We start from the raw sequence: 16600 nt of genomic DNA on the forward strand, positions 1-16600 counted from the left end.
GAGAAAAATAATTTTATTTTAGTTTGTGTTTAAAACGTGCAATTGCTAGTGTTGTTGTATATGATCGAACAATATCTGCCGGGGCAACTGGTAGAAATATCTGGTCTTTCACGCTTCAGACCAACAACTAGAATTGATTGTTAAAGAGGGGTGCTTTTACACTGGGTATACCAGATTTGTCGGCAACCAAAATTTTACCAGTGACATCCTCGATTACTTTTCGCTTAATAAAGATCGACTCTAATAAATGTGTGAGTTCCTGTTAATTCGACAACCTATGTTGAGACGAACTGGACACGTTAAGCTTAGCAAACATGCCGAGAAATGACAGTGCGTGCTCGTGCTTAGTTCGTTCAGTTCAGTTCAGAAGAACTAGACAAAATTCCCTTTTTGTTTTTTTCCTTAAGAATAGATCTTACTACTATATCGGATACATCGAATCTATTTTTCAGTCTCTGTTAAACTCGTACAATTACTTTTCACTGAACGAGATGGGTGGGCGATAACCCCATTCACCTTCCCCCTATATCCGTCTATGCGTGTGCTTTAATGATTTTAGAATAACGTTTCTCTTCCCACCTTCACATTATGCGCGTGTATGAGAATATTTCAGAAAAAGCAACGGATAAAACCTGTTCTCTTCCTGCAGGAGGCAGTTTTCCTAGTAGGGGTCCTTGTTCCAATCCCACTGTCGCCACAATAGTGATCTGTTGAAGTTGGTTTTCTGTGGTTTCAAACATAGAGGTGCGAATGCGAGCCGATCTCCCCGTTAAAAAGTCTCGCAACAGAGAGTAACAGGTCTACAACGGTGAAACCTTCAATTCTTACACTTCACCCATAGTTAACAAAATCGATGGCAGGCGGCAGCTCTACACATAACAAGCATTAAAAAGAATTACACAGAAACAAAGTTTACGTCAGGTTCACTACATGGACACGCACATTCCGACGTGTTAGAAGTTCTGCAGAGAAAGGTGGGCGAGGTGTAAGTTTGCTTTTGTAGTAGTAGGGGGTCCTTCCTTCGAAACCGGTTTACTCGCATGTCATAACCTTTCACTGTGCGTAACGTAACGGATATGGAAGCAATGGTTTCATCTGCTATTTTGACAATTTTCGATGTTTTCTGAAATCCTGTTTCGAAGATCGAAATGCAAACATATCCCCTGTTGGTTTCCGAAAACGTGATAAAAATATCAAAGAAAAAAAACTGTACGTTGAATAAAATATAAATAAATGTATTTATTTCAAGGTATCACATTAAGTTCAAAACTTCACTTACCACCAACGTATTCTGTCTTGGGAGTCGTGGTCCTTTGTTTATCAATAGTTTCTAGAGACAATTATTATAATTAGTATATAATGTCATTGACATGTATATAAAAATCATTTAGAATTCACTAGATACGTTTAAAAAGTTGAAAATGGCTACTTTGCTACTGATTAGCCAGATAATGCACATTTATATTGCTGATGTGGTAATTCTGTGGTGTTTGGTCAGAACATGATATCTCCAAAAAAAATGGCTTTTTGATCTAAAAGTAAGTCTTGCTAATTATAACTAATTAGAAGTGAGATAAATGCACACATACACTCATTGCCATAAAAATTTGCGCACCCAGAAGAAGTCGTCAAAATGAAACGAACTTTTACACATGTAAGTACTACGTTGATATAAGTAAGTGATTAGAAAATCCAAGATAAAGGATCACTTATTGCAGAAAAAAGTACAGATGAACAGAAGTTTTAGTACTCTGTTGGACCCCCTCTAGCGCGAATGCACGATGCGATACGAGCGGGCATTGAGGCATACAAGTTCCGTATGATGTCCTGAGACATCTCGTTCCACAGTTGCTTTAAATGCGCCTCTAGTTCGACCAACCTCGTAGGGTGTCCAACTTGCCGTCCCAAATGATCCCAGATATGCTCGATTGGTGACAAATCTGGGGATAGAGCCGGCCAGGGAAGGGTGGTAATGTGGCGGAGGCAGTCTTGTGACATCCTTGCTGTGTGTGACCTAGCATTGCCTTGTTGAAAAATGGCTCCTGGGAGCCCTGCCATGAGTAACAACACATGTGGCTGAAGGATGTTATGGACGTACCGCTGGGCTGTCATTGTGCCATGGATCAATATTAGGGGTGACCGTGTATCATAAGCAATGACACCCCATACCATGACACCAGCTGCGGGAGCGGTGTGTCGCTGTAAAGCGAAAGCAGGATTGAAGCATTCACCACGGGGCCTCACACACGAACACGATTGTCATCACTGCTCAAGTTGAATCTCGATTCGTCGCTGAAGACGACCTGGTTCCATTCCGTTGCAGTCCAATTCCGTCATGCTCGACACCACTCCCAACGGAGGCGTTGATGGGTGGGTGTCATTGGCAGCACACGTAATGGGCGCCGCGATACCAGATGTCTTTCAGCCAGGCGCCTCGCGATGGTTCGGGAAGACACAGGAGCCCGTAGTGAAGCTGCTGCCTGTGTCTGGATAGCGGCCAATGAGGCAGTTGGCTCTACGCGTGCGTTTCGGATGATGTGACGGTCTTCTCGACGACTGGTCTGTCGAGGGCGTCCTGAACCCGGTCGCCGTGTAAATGACGTCTCTTCTGTCCACTGGTCCCAACACCTCCTCACAGTAAAATCAGAACGGTCTAATCGACGAGCTACTCGCCGAGCTGACCACCCAGCTTCCATCATCCCGATGATTCTTCCCCTATCGAACTCTGACAACTGCTCATATGGTCTTCGACGGCGGCGTAACGGCATGTCTACCTCAGCATTTCCTTTGCAAACGATTAAATATACACTCCAGCAAGCTCTGCTTACCTGTTTTATATTCCAAGGAGAACGAAGTTCAACGCCCTCTACTGGCATTACGCAATGCGCAATCACGCTGCATTTCTAACCATTTGCATATCTGCCCGATATGTACCTTCAGGCCAACTTTCGTTTCGATCCCACAATTATTTCTTGGTGCACAAATTTTTATTTCAATGAGTGTATATGTACGTACGCCTAAAATAATGCTGATGTATGATATTTCCATTTGTATTTGTGTGTATGCTTTATTTTTAAATGGTAATGAAAATGCATATATCTCAAAAATGATATTTTGGAATTATCGTGCTCTGACCAAACACCACAGAATTATTCACTGCGATATGTATTTCTTATTTTATTCAATTCTATGATAGAAATAACGCTTACTGAGTTTAACGTGAATTTCTGATTTCCCAATAGTAGAGAAGTGAAGCAAAGAACCACCAAAACATTTCAAAAATTTAATTCATAAATTTCCAATATTTTTGCCTGATCCTAAATTTAGTGTGTAATAAATATTTGGGGATAGAATTTTTGTTCTTGCGCAATGCATATATGGTTAGTTTCACATTTACACATCAATTTCAATTTTATTTTATAAATTCGAAATGAATTGTAAGATTAAGAAATTTAACGATACCAATATCCATGCACATACTCAGCAACATTGAAAAAAAAATCGGAACATTCTCCAAATTACAAAAAAAAAAAAAAAAAAATACAAATTACAAAAAAAAAAAAAATTCCAACTTAGTGAAATCACTCAAAATATGTACGGTGTTATAAATTTGTATAAGATTACTTGTATGAGTTGTATGTGCATGTGCTTATTTAATTGATGCAATAATTTTTATTTTAAAAAAACGAATAGTGTGTACAACATCGTACATTATGCTGCTTATTTCTGATATTTTATTATCAACTAGCGAAGAGATAAACTATTTTAAAGGGACAAAAATGCCTGAAACATATTGATTTGGAACCACGGTAGCTGAAGAAAACATTTCAAATGTCCCAGAAGCCAACTTCCGATGGTCGCCCGACACATTTTTTCCCATTCCGGGAATTCCCCCAGATTTAACAAAGTTTTAAAGTAGCCTATCATTCAAGTCGGGTCTCGTTTGATATACAGTATATGTGCATGCTTATTAAAAAAAGTTATATTTCATTCTTTAATCAAATAAATTCAAAAAAAAGTAAACGTGGGTTTGAAGAAATAAAGGTTAAATTTTCATCCCGACACATTCAATGTTTCAAAAGTGGTTTGTGTTTTGTAATGTGCGACATCTTCATCGCTTGTTTCACTGCAATGAGCGTACCGAAGAAAACATGAAGCTTATTCGTCGTTCCATTTAACTATTTGTTTTTTTTGTGACTTTTTGAAATGAAACTTCTATAGCGAAGTGTGAATATGAAAGTTTGTGAGGGAAAAGAAATCATCGCAAAAAGTGAAACGCTTTTTTTCCTCAAAAAGTCAACAGTCATAGAAACAGTCGTTGGCCAAAGTGTTTGGAACAGTTTGTACATGTATGTGTCAAGTCATGATTTCCTGGGTGGTCATTAAAACGAAAATATCTACAACGCTAAACGTCCCCCCCCCCCGTCCAAAAAAAATGAAAATAAAAATTGGTAGATAAAATCATAATTAAACTTTTGAATAAATTCATGTAATGGGTAGAAAAGCTGTATAGAAATGCATATGCTGCCACTACACGTAATAAATGGTGTAAACTTAAATTATAATGCAATGATTTATAATTTAAAACAACAATTTATATCGGACAATACATATTTTGTTCATAAATGAATTGCATTTATGGCTGTATTTTAGAAATATATGGCATCCATATTTGTTATGGGCATATTTTATTTCAGACACCTCGTTGGACATTTGCGCCATTGTATTTGTATTTGTATGCATATTACTGTCAAAGCTTAAAGTCGGCCAATTCACGAATTGGACGGCCCAGTTGATCTGGCCAATGTCAAAAATGAAGAATTGGAGTTTAGTTTTGGTCATACCCTTCACAAAACGGTATTATGTTCCTGATTCATAGTATAATACTGAATGCAATAGAATTTTTGCAACGATTAATTATCGTTATAACTAATCATTAATTATGACGTAATAAAAGTTAAATCGTAAATTAATTAAAAATCAATTAAGAACGATTAATTAACGGCTTGCTTTTTTGTCACGACAGCTCGCTGCTCGTCCTGTCGCGGGAAGAGCAGCGGGCTCTTGTGTCAACCAATATGAAGATAATCACTACAATGAGAGCTGTGGTCGTACCGTATAGTCTCGGGCCTAGGGGGTAGCTCGTATCTCCATTTTGCAACGTTCACATTTGGGGGAACGACTTATTAAAAAAAGAATGTCTTATAGAGCAACACGAAATTAATAATATTAAAACGTAACAATATACGATCAGGTAATTATTAATGAATTGTGATTATTAATCAATGTGTTCATGATGGTAATTGATTCATTAAAAACGGGCATTCACTCTTCCCATTAAACGAATTAATTTATTAAAGTTTAATTAATTCATTATTTATTCATTAAAATGTTATTATTAAATAATTAAACTAGCGGACGTCTAATTGAGTTGTAGTCAACAATACGAGGGCCGGACTACACGTTATGCCTGTAATGGCACTGACAGTCATTTTCACTGCTGCTTCTTTTTAGTGCAACATATTTAATAACACTAAATTTTTGCAATGAAGCATTGTCTCACATGGGGAATTTATCCATTTTGAAGAAAAACTTTAGCAGAAAGGGTGTTCTTAAAATGCCTTTAAAACTTTAAATATGAAAATATAGAAAGCAGCTGTTGACCCGATTTACCATTCAAAAAATCATCGCATTTACATCACATCGTACTTTCGTCTATTTTCCATGATGCACACCTTTTTATATGTATATCACGGCCCTTTTTATACACACTGTTTAGTTGTTCGCGCACGCTATGGATAATATATATTGTTATGACACTATAAATTTGCACAATCGAGGAAAAACTACGGCACTATTAAAATTTATTTTAACTTTTTTTCTCATTAATACTTGTATTATCTGAGTCAGACCATTCATTCCCGGAATTATTGTCCGAAACATCATTTATAGTACTGATAAAAAACACCATTATTTTATTATCATACATGTATCTAAGAACCATTTCTATACATAGGGAATGAGCCTCTGTTTCTTAGTAAGCTTTTAAAGCAGATGGTGGCATGCAGAGTTATGAAATGTCACACTATATCGAAAAACTAAGTTTGTCAGGTAGACGATCAGAAGATAAATCTCCTCAACTCTGATAACACAGGCTATAGCTAAATAAGATATAAGGATTTTATTGTGGATACATAACTGTCTCTGCCAATAGAAGATTTGCACAGTAACATGATGCAGCAAATAGCATTATTTTATTTATTTTTTTTTTGTATTATAGTCCTGAATATACATTGTGTTGTTCGTATCATCGGGAAATGATAGGAAATAAACCTGTGTAAAAGAAAAAGTATACATAAACGCCCACCATAAGGAGAAGGCATATACAATTGGCCGTTGTAGGTGTAATGTTGATACCTCTGGAATGAAACGTTCAAAGTCTTAAAATTTTTGCACACAGAGGCAAGTACAGAAATAATGAAAATTTACCAAATATAGAGAGTGTACAGCAAATACTGTCAAGATTATTACGTTTTCCAAAATTAAAACTAGTCAAAAGTCTGTGTTCCGGCCTTTCTAATGTTGAATATATAAATTCTGAATATCCGCTAGTTGGCCAAATTATTAGTGGAGAATATTCGTATAGTTCCATGTATAAAGTGCAAAGTATTCTAAACTAAGAACTAAAATTCACTTGTTTTATTTTCCAAAAAAATAATTTTAAGAAAACATTCAAACAAGAATACAGCAAATTTAAAATCAATCATTATACTATCACCAATTACCATAAAAATCTAAAATGTTGAACGCAGTATCACAAGACATGTGGAAGTTTAATATTCACAATTATTCTCAAAAAAAAAAAGACAAAACTGATCAACAGCTGTAGAAAATCCCATCGAAGAACGGGAACTGTGCGTTATTTCATTTTCCGGGTGAAAAAGATCCTGATAAGACATGTTTGCTGCCATATGCAATATCATTTATTATTCATTTATACAGAAAACAAATGCCCTGATTTTTTCGTCCCGCAATTTTTCTATCATATTCCTAAATCCTTTTTTTTTTAAATTTCATCGCATGGAAAAGAGTAAAAAATAAGTAAATAAAAATCAATATCCCACAAGACGAACGAGAATTCCACACCTGTCTGTGTCCTGAGAAAAAAAAAAGGGATTTATATATACCGAGAGACCGGCCCATACATACACACACAGTATACAGTACACATGCATACTCTTCTCCACTTTCCCAAATCGATCAAAGCGAATAATCTCCCGCCTATGGATATATATCTTTGAACAAACGCAAGTATAAATGATGGTTGAACCGTTCTTGTTTTGAGAACCATCCATCAAGCCCTCTTACAGTGAGACTACGATCCAGGAGAAGAAAATAAGAAACAAAACACAATTTTTTTTTTTTGAAAACCAGAGGACCGAGTTACTAAACTGTTTTAGAGCCTACTATTTCTTTATTCTTTCGGCACTGACATGGCGTGTGATTAATGACATTTTAAAACATCTGCTTGGGACATTGCATAGCGAAATTAGAAAATATATAACCATGATTTAGAGTGGGTTCGTGAAATTTATATAATTTTCAAGGTATCGGGTTATCCGAAATATGGTGGTTTTTGTAAAAGGGGGAAGAGTTCGTATGGGATAAATTTTATCGAATTGAGTATAGGGACTGTCCGTGTCTCCTAGGGAATGCCCAAGTAATTCCAGGCTGCTTGTGTCGTCAAGAGAATCGCGGGCTTCTTTTACTTCTTTGTTTCTTGGGAGATTTTGTCCCAGGAAATTAAATAGAAAAATATTTTTTTGCGATAAAAATACACTTTACTGAGGAAAATACAATATTTACTGAGGAAATATTCTTCTCTGTCTGATGAACAGGGTGAACACACATGTCCGTTTCAGGTGAAATAATTTTTGAAATGCTGATAACATTACCCCTGTGTTCGATCGCGTACAAAAACATTAGCGATTACATGTTAAAAAAAAATAATAATAATAATAATTTCTAAACAGGTAATAAATGAAAAAAAAAAGTCATAAATATTTCCCAATTTGACCTTGATAATAAAATCATGTACTGGAATCAGCTGGATCTTGTGTACGAAACAAGTGTTTCATCACACTGTTTAAACAGAAATATTAGCTCGAAACATACAGGCTCTCCTGTAAGTTCTAATGCGGCCTCTATTTCATCAACTGACCGTCGTAGAGGTATAGTTTCAATTTGAAAGAATGCTCAAAATCACGCTGTACCAGTGGAAGCGCACGATTGGTGCAATGGTAATGCTCGTCTTCCACTATGAAGGTTAAACGTCAATGTCCACGAGATCAAATCCGAGCATAGAACATTAGAAACAAGTTTTTTTACCTACCAATAGATGACGCCTTCATTTCCCAGCTAACTCCATTACTTTACTTTACCAAACATCAACTCTGGCCATATCGCTATATTTCAATTTACTACCATGTATTGAGTTGGGTTGGAAATGAAGACACTATCTATTGATGGTAGCCTTAAGTTCGTTAGGGAAAATATCTTACCTATATCCTCCCTCGGGTTCGGGACTGTGGCGGCAACCTTCATGGTGGAAGACGAGCATCTTACTACCACTCCACTCGGACCTAACTCCACTGGTGTCTTCCCTCTCTACGGCTTCGATCAGATGTAGGACCGATGCTTCAGCGCCATCCATTTTCAGTTGCTGCGACAGTGGATGGTGCTGAAGCAAACCATTGGCAGTGTTTTTTGTACATGATCGAGCATTCTCTATATGCAGGGGTAGTATAAATATGCTTCCAATAACAAAACACATCCACATAATAGAGAATCAACAAGAAATATCAAATATTAAATTTTTTTATTGGCCCTTCTTGCACATATATTACCCTGTTAACTGTTAAAAAATATGTTACCAGCGTTATTATTTGTTGAAAAGAGGTACGAAACAAACATAAGATAACTTTACCAGAGAAAACGACGGACTTCGATGCTGGCTGACTACTGTGTGACAATTGTAAAAGATGCTTCTCATGTCCATTAAAAGCGCAATGCCATACTATATGGTAATGTGCAATGCCAAAGAAAACCGTTGCGAATGCAGATTTTCTATGGTTAAATTAGTGTTCAGGTAGCGAGTTCTGGAATTGTGCACATGGGAGTTGACTGTTTTTATTCAGGGTGAAGAAGCTTTGCCATAATTTGTTATTCAGTGCAATTAGAGAAATTATGAAAATCCAAAATCTATTATATACTGCCTAAATGTACGGTATCTGAGTTAATGATGTTTGCATTTTTCTCTATTATGAGAAGATAAATGTACGCCTGATTAAATTAGAGTAAAATGTAAATGCGTCAACGATTGTAATTATTGTTGTTTTTTCCCTCTCATTATACTAGTGTCAAAATAGAAAAATTGTGAAAATCGAGGTTTTTTTCAATCGACACTATCTCGGTGAATTTTTATTCAAATGAGAGTGGATTTCTTTAGGTTAGATTTCTGCTTCGTGTGAAAAAACACATATCAGGATATAATGGAATATTACCTATACTTTGCAAAACTTACCATACAGTTTTATAGCACCCTCTGTGGCACCTATAGAATTTTTGGCATAACAATGGTAGACTCCATAGTCTGATTCCCTGACTGAAAGTACAGTAAGCTTCATGTGGATTTTGTACGTATTTTCTTGTAAGCTAGTAACGTATCTGTCTCCGGACACGACTAGATGGCCATCTTCTCTCGTCCAATAGTTGATGGACTTGGGGAATGCTTCGACCATGCATTCTAAGCTAACCATGTGACCAATGGACACACCGATGAGTTGATGAGGGATCCATATCATCGGTGGAACTGTTGAAAATTGTAAAAATGAAAATTTTCACAATCACATATGGAAGGAACACAACATCTAGCCATGACATGTATGCGTTATAGATAATTACAGTATCATATTAAAATAACAACCAAAGTGGAAATTATGAATAAAATTTATTTTTATACTTACAATGGACATACAGTGTTATTCTTCTAGTAACTGCAGGAGGTACTCCATTGTCAGCAGTGCACAGGTACGTCCCCATGTGCAATCTGCTCACTTTTTCTATGGTAAGTTCTTCACCATCGTACGTGCTCACTACAGAATATACAGAATATTAGAATATACAGAATTCCCATTTTATCAAAACACAGTAAGCTCAGAAGATCAATTAGTACATCAAAAAATGTAATTATGATCATTTTAATGCGGCGGGATTCCATTACGAATATACTCATGATAGAAGAAAGTTAGTGAATCGTGATTGTTCATTTTAGTTACTTGGCGATTTGTCATTCAGTTGACCCGTAGTGAATGCTTGTCCATCTTCCCTCTGCCAGGATACCTTAGGATCTGGGTGGCCTCTAGAACGACAGCTTAGGGTGACATTTGTTCCTTCTCGAGCTAAAACTTCAGCGCTTCGGTCTGTTTGGACGAACTTGGGAGGCACTAAATTCATGAAAAAGGATGAAAAAAAAAATTAAAATTCCGATAATGATAAAGATCTCATGAACCTGTTCAATGAGGTTTCTTTGGATCACGTGATATCTCTCTCTATGAATGAAATGTTTGGAAGTCCCAACTTGGAGAATTCCTTGGCTGCTCATGAAAAAAAAAAAAAAAAAAAAAAAAAAAAATATTAGATTACCCTTTTGAGCGGCACATTGACGAAATACCTCACCTTCATAAAATCCTCTTATTTTAGCATTGGCAAGACCAGGTATATTGTAAAGTTGATTTCTCAAAGGAAAACTTTTCCCTATGCCCCTTAGTTTGCACCTGCGGAAAATCGGAAGAAAGTCTACCTCATTAAAAAAGATATGACATTTGGAAGGTGGTTTAGTGACCAATTGCAGCTTAAACGATACAAACATTTTAAAATGAAAAATCGATTTGTTTTCTTTGTGATATTCGCATAATATACCGATTTTTCTTTCAGTTAAACAACATAACGATCGGCCAGTTTTCGTTTTAAAAATGCTTCAGTTTACCCCTTCACGTACAAGCCTTTGGTAAAACAAAATTTACCATCCCTATTTGACAAATCGGCGATAAATCGAGTAACCTTGTCCTGAGCTAAATCAACAATAGAAAAAGGGAGAGAAGAACGAAAGTGAAGAAAAGAAAGATAACAATTAAATGGGAAAGAAAATAATATATAATACAATGAAACCTTGATATCGCGATGCTCTGCGGACCATGGAAAAAATGTCGTTGTAGAAGGATTATCGGTGTATCAAGAGGCAGCAGTCGAATATTCCATTAGACATTGCTAAAGAAGGCTTGGAAAAAATATCGTTGCAAAGATATTCATCGGTATATCGTGTGTAGTTGTAGCAACGTTACACTGTACTTATGAGATTAGAGAGTATGTACATCAGATTTCTCTTTCTCCCCTCATGTTAACTAGCTTGTGCCAGTTAAAATAGAAAATAGAGGGAGCATTAAAAATTATTAATTCCAGATGTATTTAAAATTGATAGTTTGGAGTACTTAAATTGGGTATTTTGGATTTAAATGTAAAGAGCTGTAGGTCTCCAGGCGCCGATAAAGCAGGTGTGTGACAGTAACCGATATAATATAGTGCAGCAAACAAATAATTGAATAATAGGAAGGAGCGTAAATATTAATGGTTGTCTATAAATGGTAGACATGTTTCTTGAGGGTTTAAAGTAAGTGACGTCATGTTGATGAAAGAAGCTTTGTCCAAGCCGGTGGGAACGTAGTCCCAATTAAAAGAAATAGAATCACAGACCGATGTAAGTAGATGGGGCAGTCGCCATTCAATAGGGAATCCCTTAGTTACCGTCAGAAAGCATCTATTCGGTTGTATTCGAGGGCGCGCTAGGCAAGAAGGATCGTCTTGGAGAAAAAGCGGTGAATCGTAAAAAATAAAGGGGACCAACGAATGAAAGTCAAATTTCAAGATTGAGAATAGATGATGGTCATTTAAGTATAAATGGAATCAATTTGTTTAAGGGGGTGCAATAATGCCGAGTATGTTAGTCATGGGAAGCTTCAATGGAGGTTCAAGGTTAGGTAATAGCCGCTTGGGTTCTCGAGGTCCTGAACTAAGAGTCGCATGAATAAAGAAATTAGGGATGGATCGGCAATGGCCAATCTTTCTCAAACCCGGACGGGTTAACACAAAACCTACGTTTTTCTCTTTCTCTCGCTCATGTGCATATGGAAGAAAGATACATTTTATGTGGTGGAGAACCACACTGACAAGTGTATAGAAAAAACGGATTGGAAGAAACAACTTCGGTTCTTACGATTACAACAAAGCTTCGCGATGAAGAAGAAAGAGGGAAGAAAACTCAGAGAACTGGATTGAATTTATCCGACTGGTGTACATTGATGTGAGACACAAGTTCATTCGAGAACTGTACCAGAAAGAATAGCTACATGTGCATAAATGTACGACTCAAGAGCAAGCTGCTGACTTGTTCATTAAGCCACTTCCTTGTGGAAGGTTTAATCATTTGGAAGAAATGATAGGGATGTGTGAATTGAAGGAGAAATGATGTGTTGCATTGTGTGTGTGTATCTTTATATTTTTCCCTTTAGTATACATTCAGCATTCTAGCATCTCTGCTCATGTATCGGTTGTATTTTTTTTTTTTTTATTTGTTAGCATTAGGGCATTTAGGGAGAGCATTGAATGTTAGAAAAGTACCTGCTAACCCTAACCGTGGTATACTTTAGTGCTTTATTTGTGGCAACACATGTTTTGTTTACATTCGTTGTTTTTTATTCGTCTAGATCGGACGGCTTATTTTGTGTCCATTAAACTTCAATTCGTTTCTCTGCTCACACGCACTTTAATAATTTGAATAATATATGCATCCAGAACACTCTCCGTGTTGCAACTGTTGGCGTTCTTTGACCAGTGTGCGACCAGACGGATCGGGAAGGACGGCGGCTCTTTTAACTTAGGAGGGGGGCTGAATGTCTTGGTCATTCGTTTCGACCAGCCTTCCAATACCGTCAAGACTCCAACGTTTGACGATGATTTCCAATGATGGACGGCCACACTACTCACCCATGCCAAACCGTGGAACATATTTGGCCACTCTGTACAATGATGGTACTAATGTAAAAGTACAATGTTGTAGAGAAAGGATGGTCAACTCACGGCATGCACAAATGGGATGTCATAACTTCAGGAGTGGTATGCGAACCTTTTTTTTCAAAATTTCAGAAATTGTATTTCATTTTTCCATCGGCGGAATTCTCTCCAACTATAGAATATACCCTTTCTTTTGAATGAAAGTCTCGCAGCCTACTTAAATTATATTCTAGTATGATAGGCTTGTTGACAATAATTACATGATGGGTTTTTATTTGATGCGTTTCAGTTTTGTTTTCATCGTTGGGACCAGAGTTGCTGGACGCCCCATTTGTACAGGATTCAAGGGCATCCATAGAGAAAGGACGAAAAGTATGCATTTCATATCCGTGAATTCTTGGGGCCCTTTGTTCACTTACAAAGTTTATTTGGAAAGGGGGCCTAATCATCTTTAGCTTTCAGGTTATGGTACTTATACACAACATGGTGTAGGAAAGATTATCTTCTATCGATATTGTGTACGCACACACATTGACAGTAATTTCAATTGTGTCACGGCTTGGGCAATGTTTGCCCACCCCTGTTGTAGAGTTTGCCGTAAAAATCGTCCTCGCTGTGCTTTAAAAACTTTAACTCTCTCCAGCACCATTTTCTTTCCTGGTTCAGTGTAGTGCTTGCTGCTTGGACGAAGGTTTGGAAATTTGGGCAAGTAGTTTTGGTTATTAATAAATCATTTCTTGGATTTTCGTTCGCGATGAAAGGATAGAACATATCAACATACTTTTACAAAATTTTGCTAACTTCTTATTGACATGACTGACCACCTTTTCAACGCTTGTGTATTGTGGTTATGTAGGATTTCAGTTTTCGATGATCCCTTTTAATTTATAAATCAAAAAATATTTACTTAACAATTTCCACAGTAGAAGTTAAAGAGTTGCATGCGCCGTTCAGTAGCATAAGTAATTATCATTTGTATCGACAGATTAAACGGAACGATAAATCGCTGTTAGTGAAGCCTTCAGAAAGTAGAAAGTAATTTTCGCATCCCCTGAACAAGATTTTAAACACTAGAGAACGAACACACCATCAGCGGCCGTCGTTTGAACGCTTACAGGTTCCGTGTTTTGATGGCGATTTCGGAAACCAGGGAGTAATATATATCCATGATTGTTAGTTAGTCGTGAATTAATCGATATTCATTATGCACTCGAAGTGTTGCTCAGAATGAGAAGTAGTAATAATCTGAATTTAAAATTATATTCAAGCGATTTATGAATATCATTACTCGTTTCTAGTCCCAGCGGTGCATCGAATTTTCGATGTTAAGGTATATGGAGAGCATCAATCGTGCTCGAGGCTCGTCTCCCGAGTGGTTTAACAAGTATTCATTGAATTTGTTCTAGGGTTATTGAAAATTTGTGTTCATTACATGGGCTAATCGCGAGGAACTTCTTCTAACTCTTGAATTTTATACATAAAACATTACAATAAAATATATAAGATATGCGTAAATTAATTAAATAGATTCAAGGTAACCAATAGTAACGATAGAATAACAACTAAGAACAACAGAGTTCTTAAAGAGCCACAACAGTTAAAATACGTGTTTGAGAAGTGCCTGAGAAAAGAGACTCATGAGCAAGGTCTGAATGTTGTTGCCGTAAAAAATCTCAAAAAGTGACTTTAAAAAATGCCTAAAAACGTGAAAAAATGCCCTAAAAATTGGGTAAAAAAATATCATTAAACAATACAATAAAGTTTTCTTGAAAAGCCGATTATGTTCGAATGTCGAAAGAAACAGCTTGATAGCGACAAATAAAATCCTTCTTTTCTTGTCCTCTCTAGTTAAAATGTCATCAAAAGATAATGTATCTTATAAACGAGTTATATATATAATTCCTGAACCGGTTAGGAAAACTGGCGTTATGTCCCTACCGCCTATGGATGGGGCTGGCAGTTCTCCATCTTGGGGGGCCTGAGACGATTGTTATAATTTTCTTTTGTTTTGAGAAATACACTATTGGTATACCCGTTGATAGGTGGGAGAGGGGGCATGACTGGCGTAGTGGAGGAGGACAAACAGGGGTTTGTTGCAATAAACACTAGAAATGAATCCCTCGCGCCCTGAGAAAATACTGTGCATGCCTATGGTACGGAAGCCAAAAAAAAAAAAAACGTTTGTTTTATTTTCCAAGAAATGCAAGCATCTTTTTTTTTTCCTTAAGTACAATCAGTATTCAAATAATTTTTTTTGGATTTTTCCATAGTCAAAGAATTTGAAAAGTGAAAGAAGTGGGCAAAAAAATTCCCCAAAAACTAAAAAAAAAACGCCCTAACAGTGAGAAAAACGCAGAAAAGTGCAAAAAATTCAAATACTATCAACATCCAAGCCCCGTTCATAAAATTGATGTAGAAAAATAACTTTTGCAAGGCCTTTGAAAAAGCCATGTCAGCCTTTTCCTTGCGCGGGTCATACGTAGACATTGCAAAACGCAAAATTTCTTGTCGTATTAACTGGAATGTAACAAAGGAAAAAACATAAAACTAAGAAGAAAAATATAAAAAAAAATTCAAAAACGCATCAACATTGATGTAGTAACCGATAAAGGCAGAAAAAATCATATAAATGCATTTGCAAACATTTGAAATAAACAAGTCAAACTTCATAGACACGAACAGTGTACAACTGAGTTAATCTACCCAATTAATTTTCATTACATTAATAATCAAATATTTCAACGGTTAAATATCCCAATTGGATTTATATTTTTAATAATGTTTTTATAGTATATTTCTTTTCATGATCTATATAGTTTTCAAAGAAAATTTAGTCGAAATAATTTTTACATCCAGTTTCAAGGAACCGAATCTAGATGGCGCTATGTTATTATTCGAATTTCTTATTTGAATATCCGGTTCTGATTTCATTTTTCAGAGGTTCATGAAGACTAAAAACCACGTTAGATCGAAAATATTTTGAAATTTGTATAGAAATAATTTTCTTCCAATTCTAAGTTTTCGATATATTTAGAAAACTTAACTTTCGAGACATAACTACTCTACTGCGTTAACAATTTACGCTTTAAATTCATCTTCTCTTACTAGAATAATAAATGTGGCACTGAAAGCAAATACTACAAATAAATTTCAACTTTATATGGAATATATTGATGTTCTTTAGAAAATGGGCGTTGATTCGTGAGTTATAGATGCGTTATTAAATCATGAGATATAGTGTTTGTACATGGAAAATAAATTGTTGAATAGAAAATTCTCCGATCTTTCGTCTGCAAGAAAATTCTTAGTGCTATTTCAGTCCTATAATGCAGTTGTTTATTTTATTATCATAGAGAAAAATACATTGATTCATTTATTCCTGATGACTATACAGAAGATAGATATAAATTGCGAAAAGATAAATTCAGGAGCTTATTTCCAAAAGGGAGCATTTCCACTTTTTTCGGGAATG

General features: G+C 36.2%; 1 protein-coding gene across 2 annotated transcripts in view; it reads right to left on the reverse strand.

Moving 5' to 3' along the window:
- The window catches only part of LOC149071758 (lachesin-like), a 252820-nt gene that overhangs the window by 10439 nt on the left and 225781 nt on the right, over window positions 1-16600 (reverse strand). For both annotated transcript variants that reach the window (XM_089247645.1, XM_089247644.1), the window contains exons 4-7: window positions 10338-10505; window positions 10026-10154; window positions 9584-9871; window positions 1280-1330 (exon numbers count right to left, since the gene is read on the reverse strand). In XM_089247645.1, coding sequence (XP_089103771.1) covers window positions 1280-1330; window positions 9584-9871; window positions 10026-10154; window positions 10338-10505 — 636 coding nt within the window. The remainder of the gene's footprint in view (window positions 1-1279; window positions 1331-9583; window positions 9872-10025; window positions 10155-10337; window positions 10506-16600) is intronic.

Source organism: Pholcus phalangioides, unplaced genomic scaffold (assembly GCF_987345545.1).
Source record: "Pholcus phalangioides strain wild (caught in Gottingen) unplaced genomic scaffold, Ppha-v1.0 ptg000018l_1, whole genome shotgun sequence".
Classification (NCBI taxonomy): domain Eukaryota; kingdom Metazoa; phylum Arthropoda; class Arachnida; order Araneae; family Pholcidae; genus Pholcus; species Pholcus phalangioides.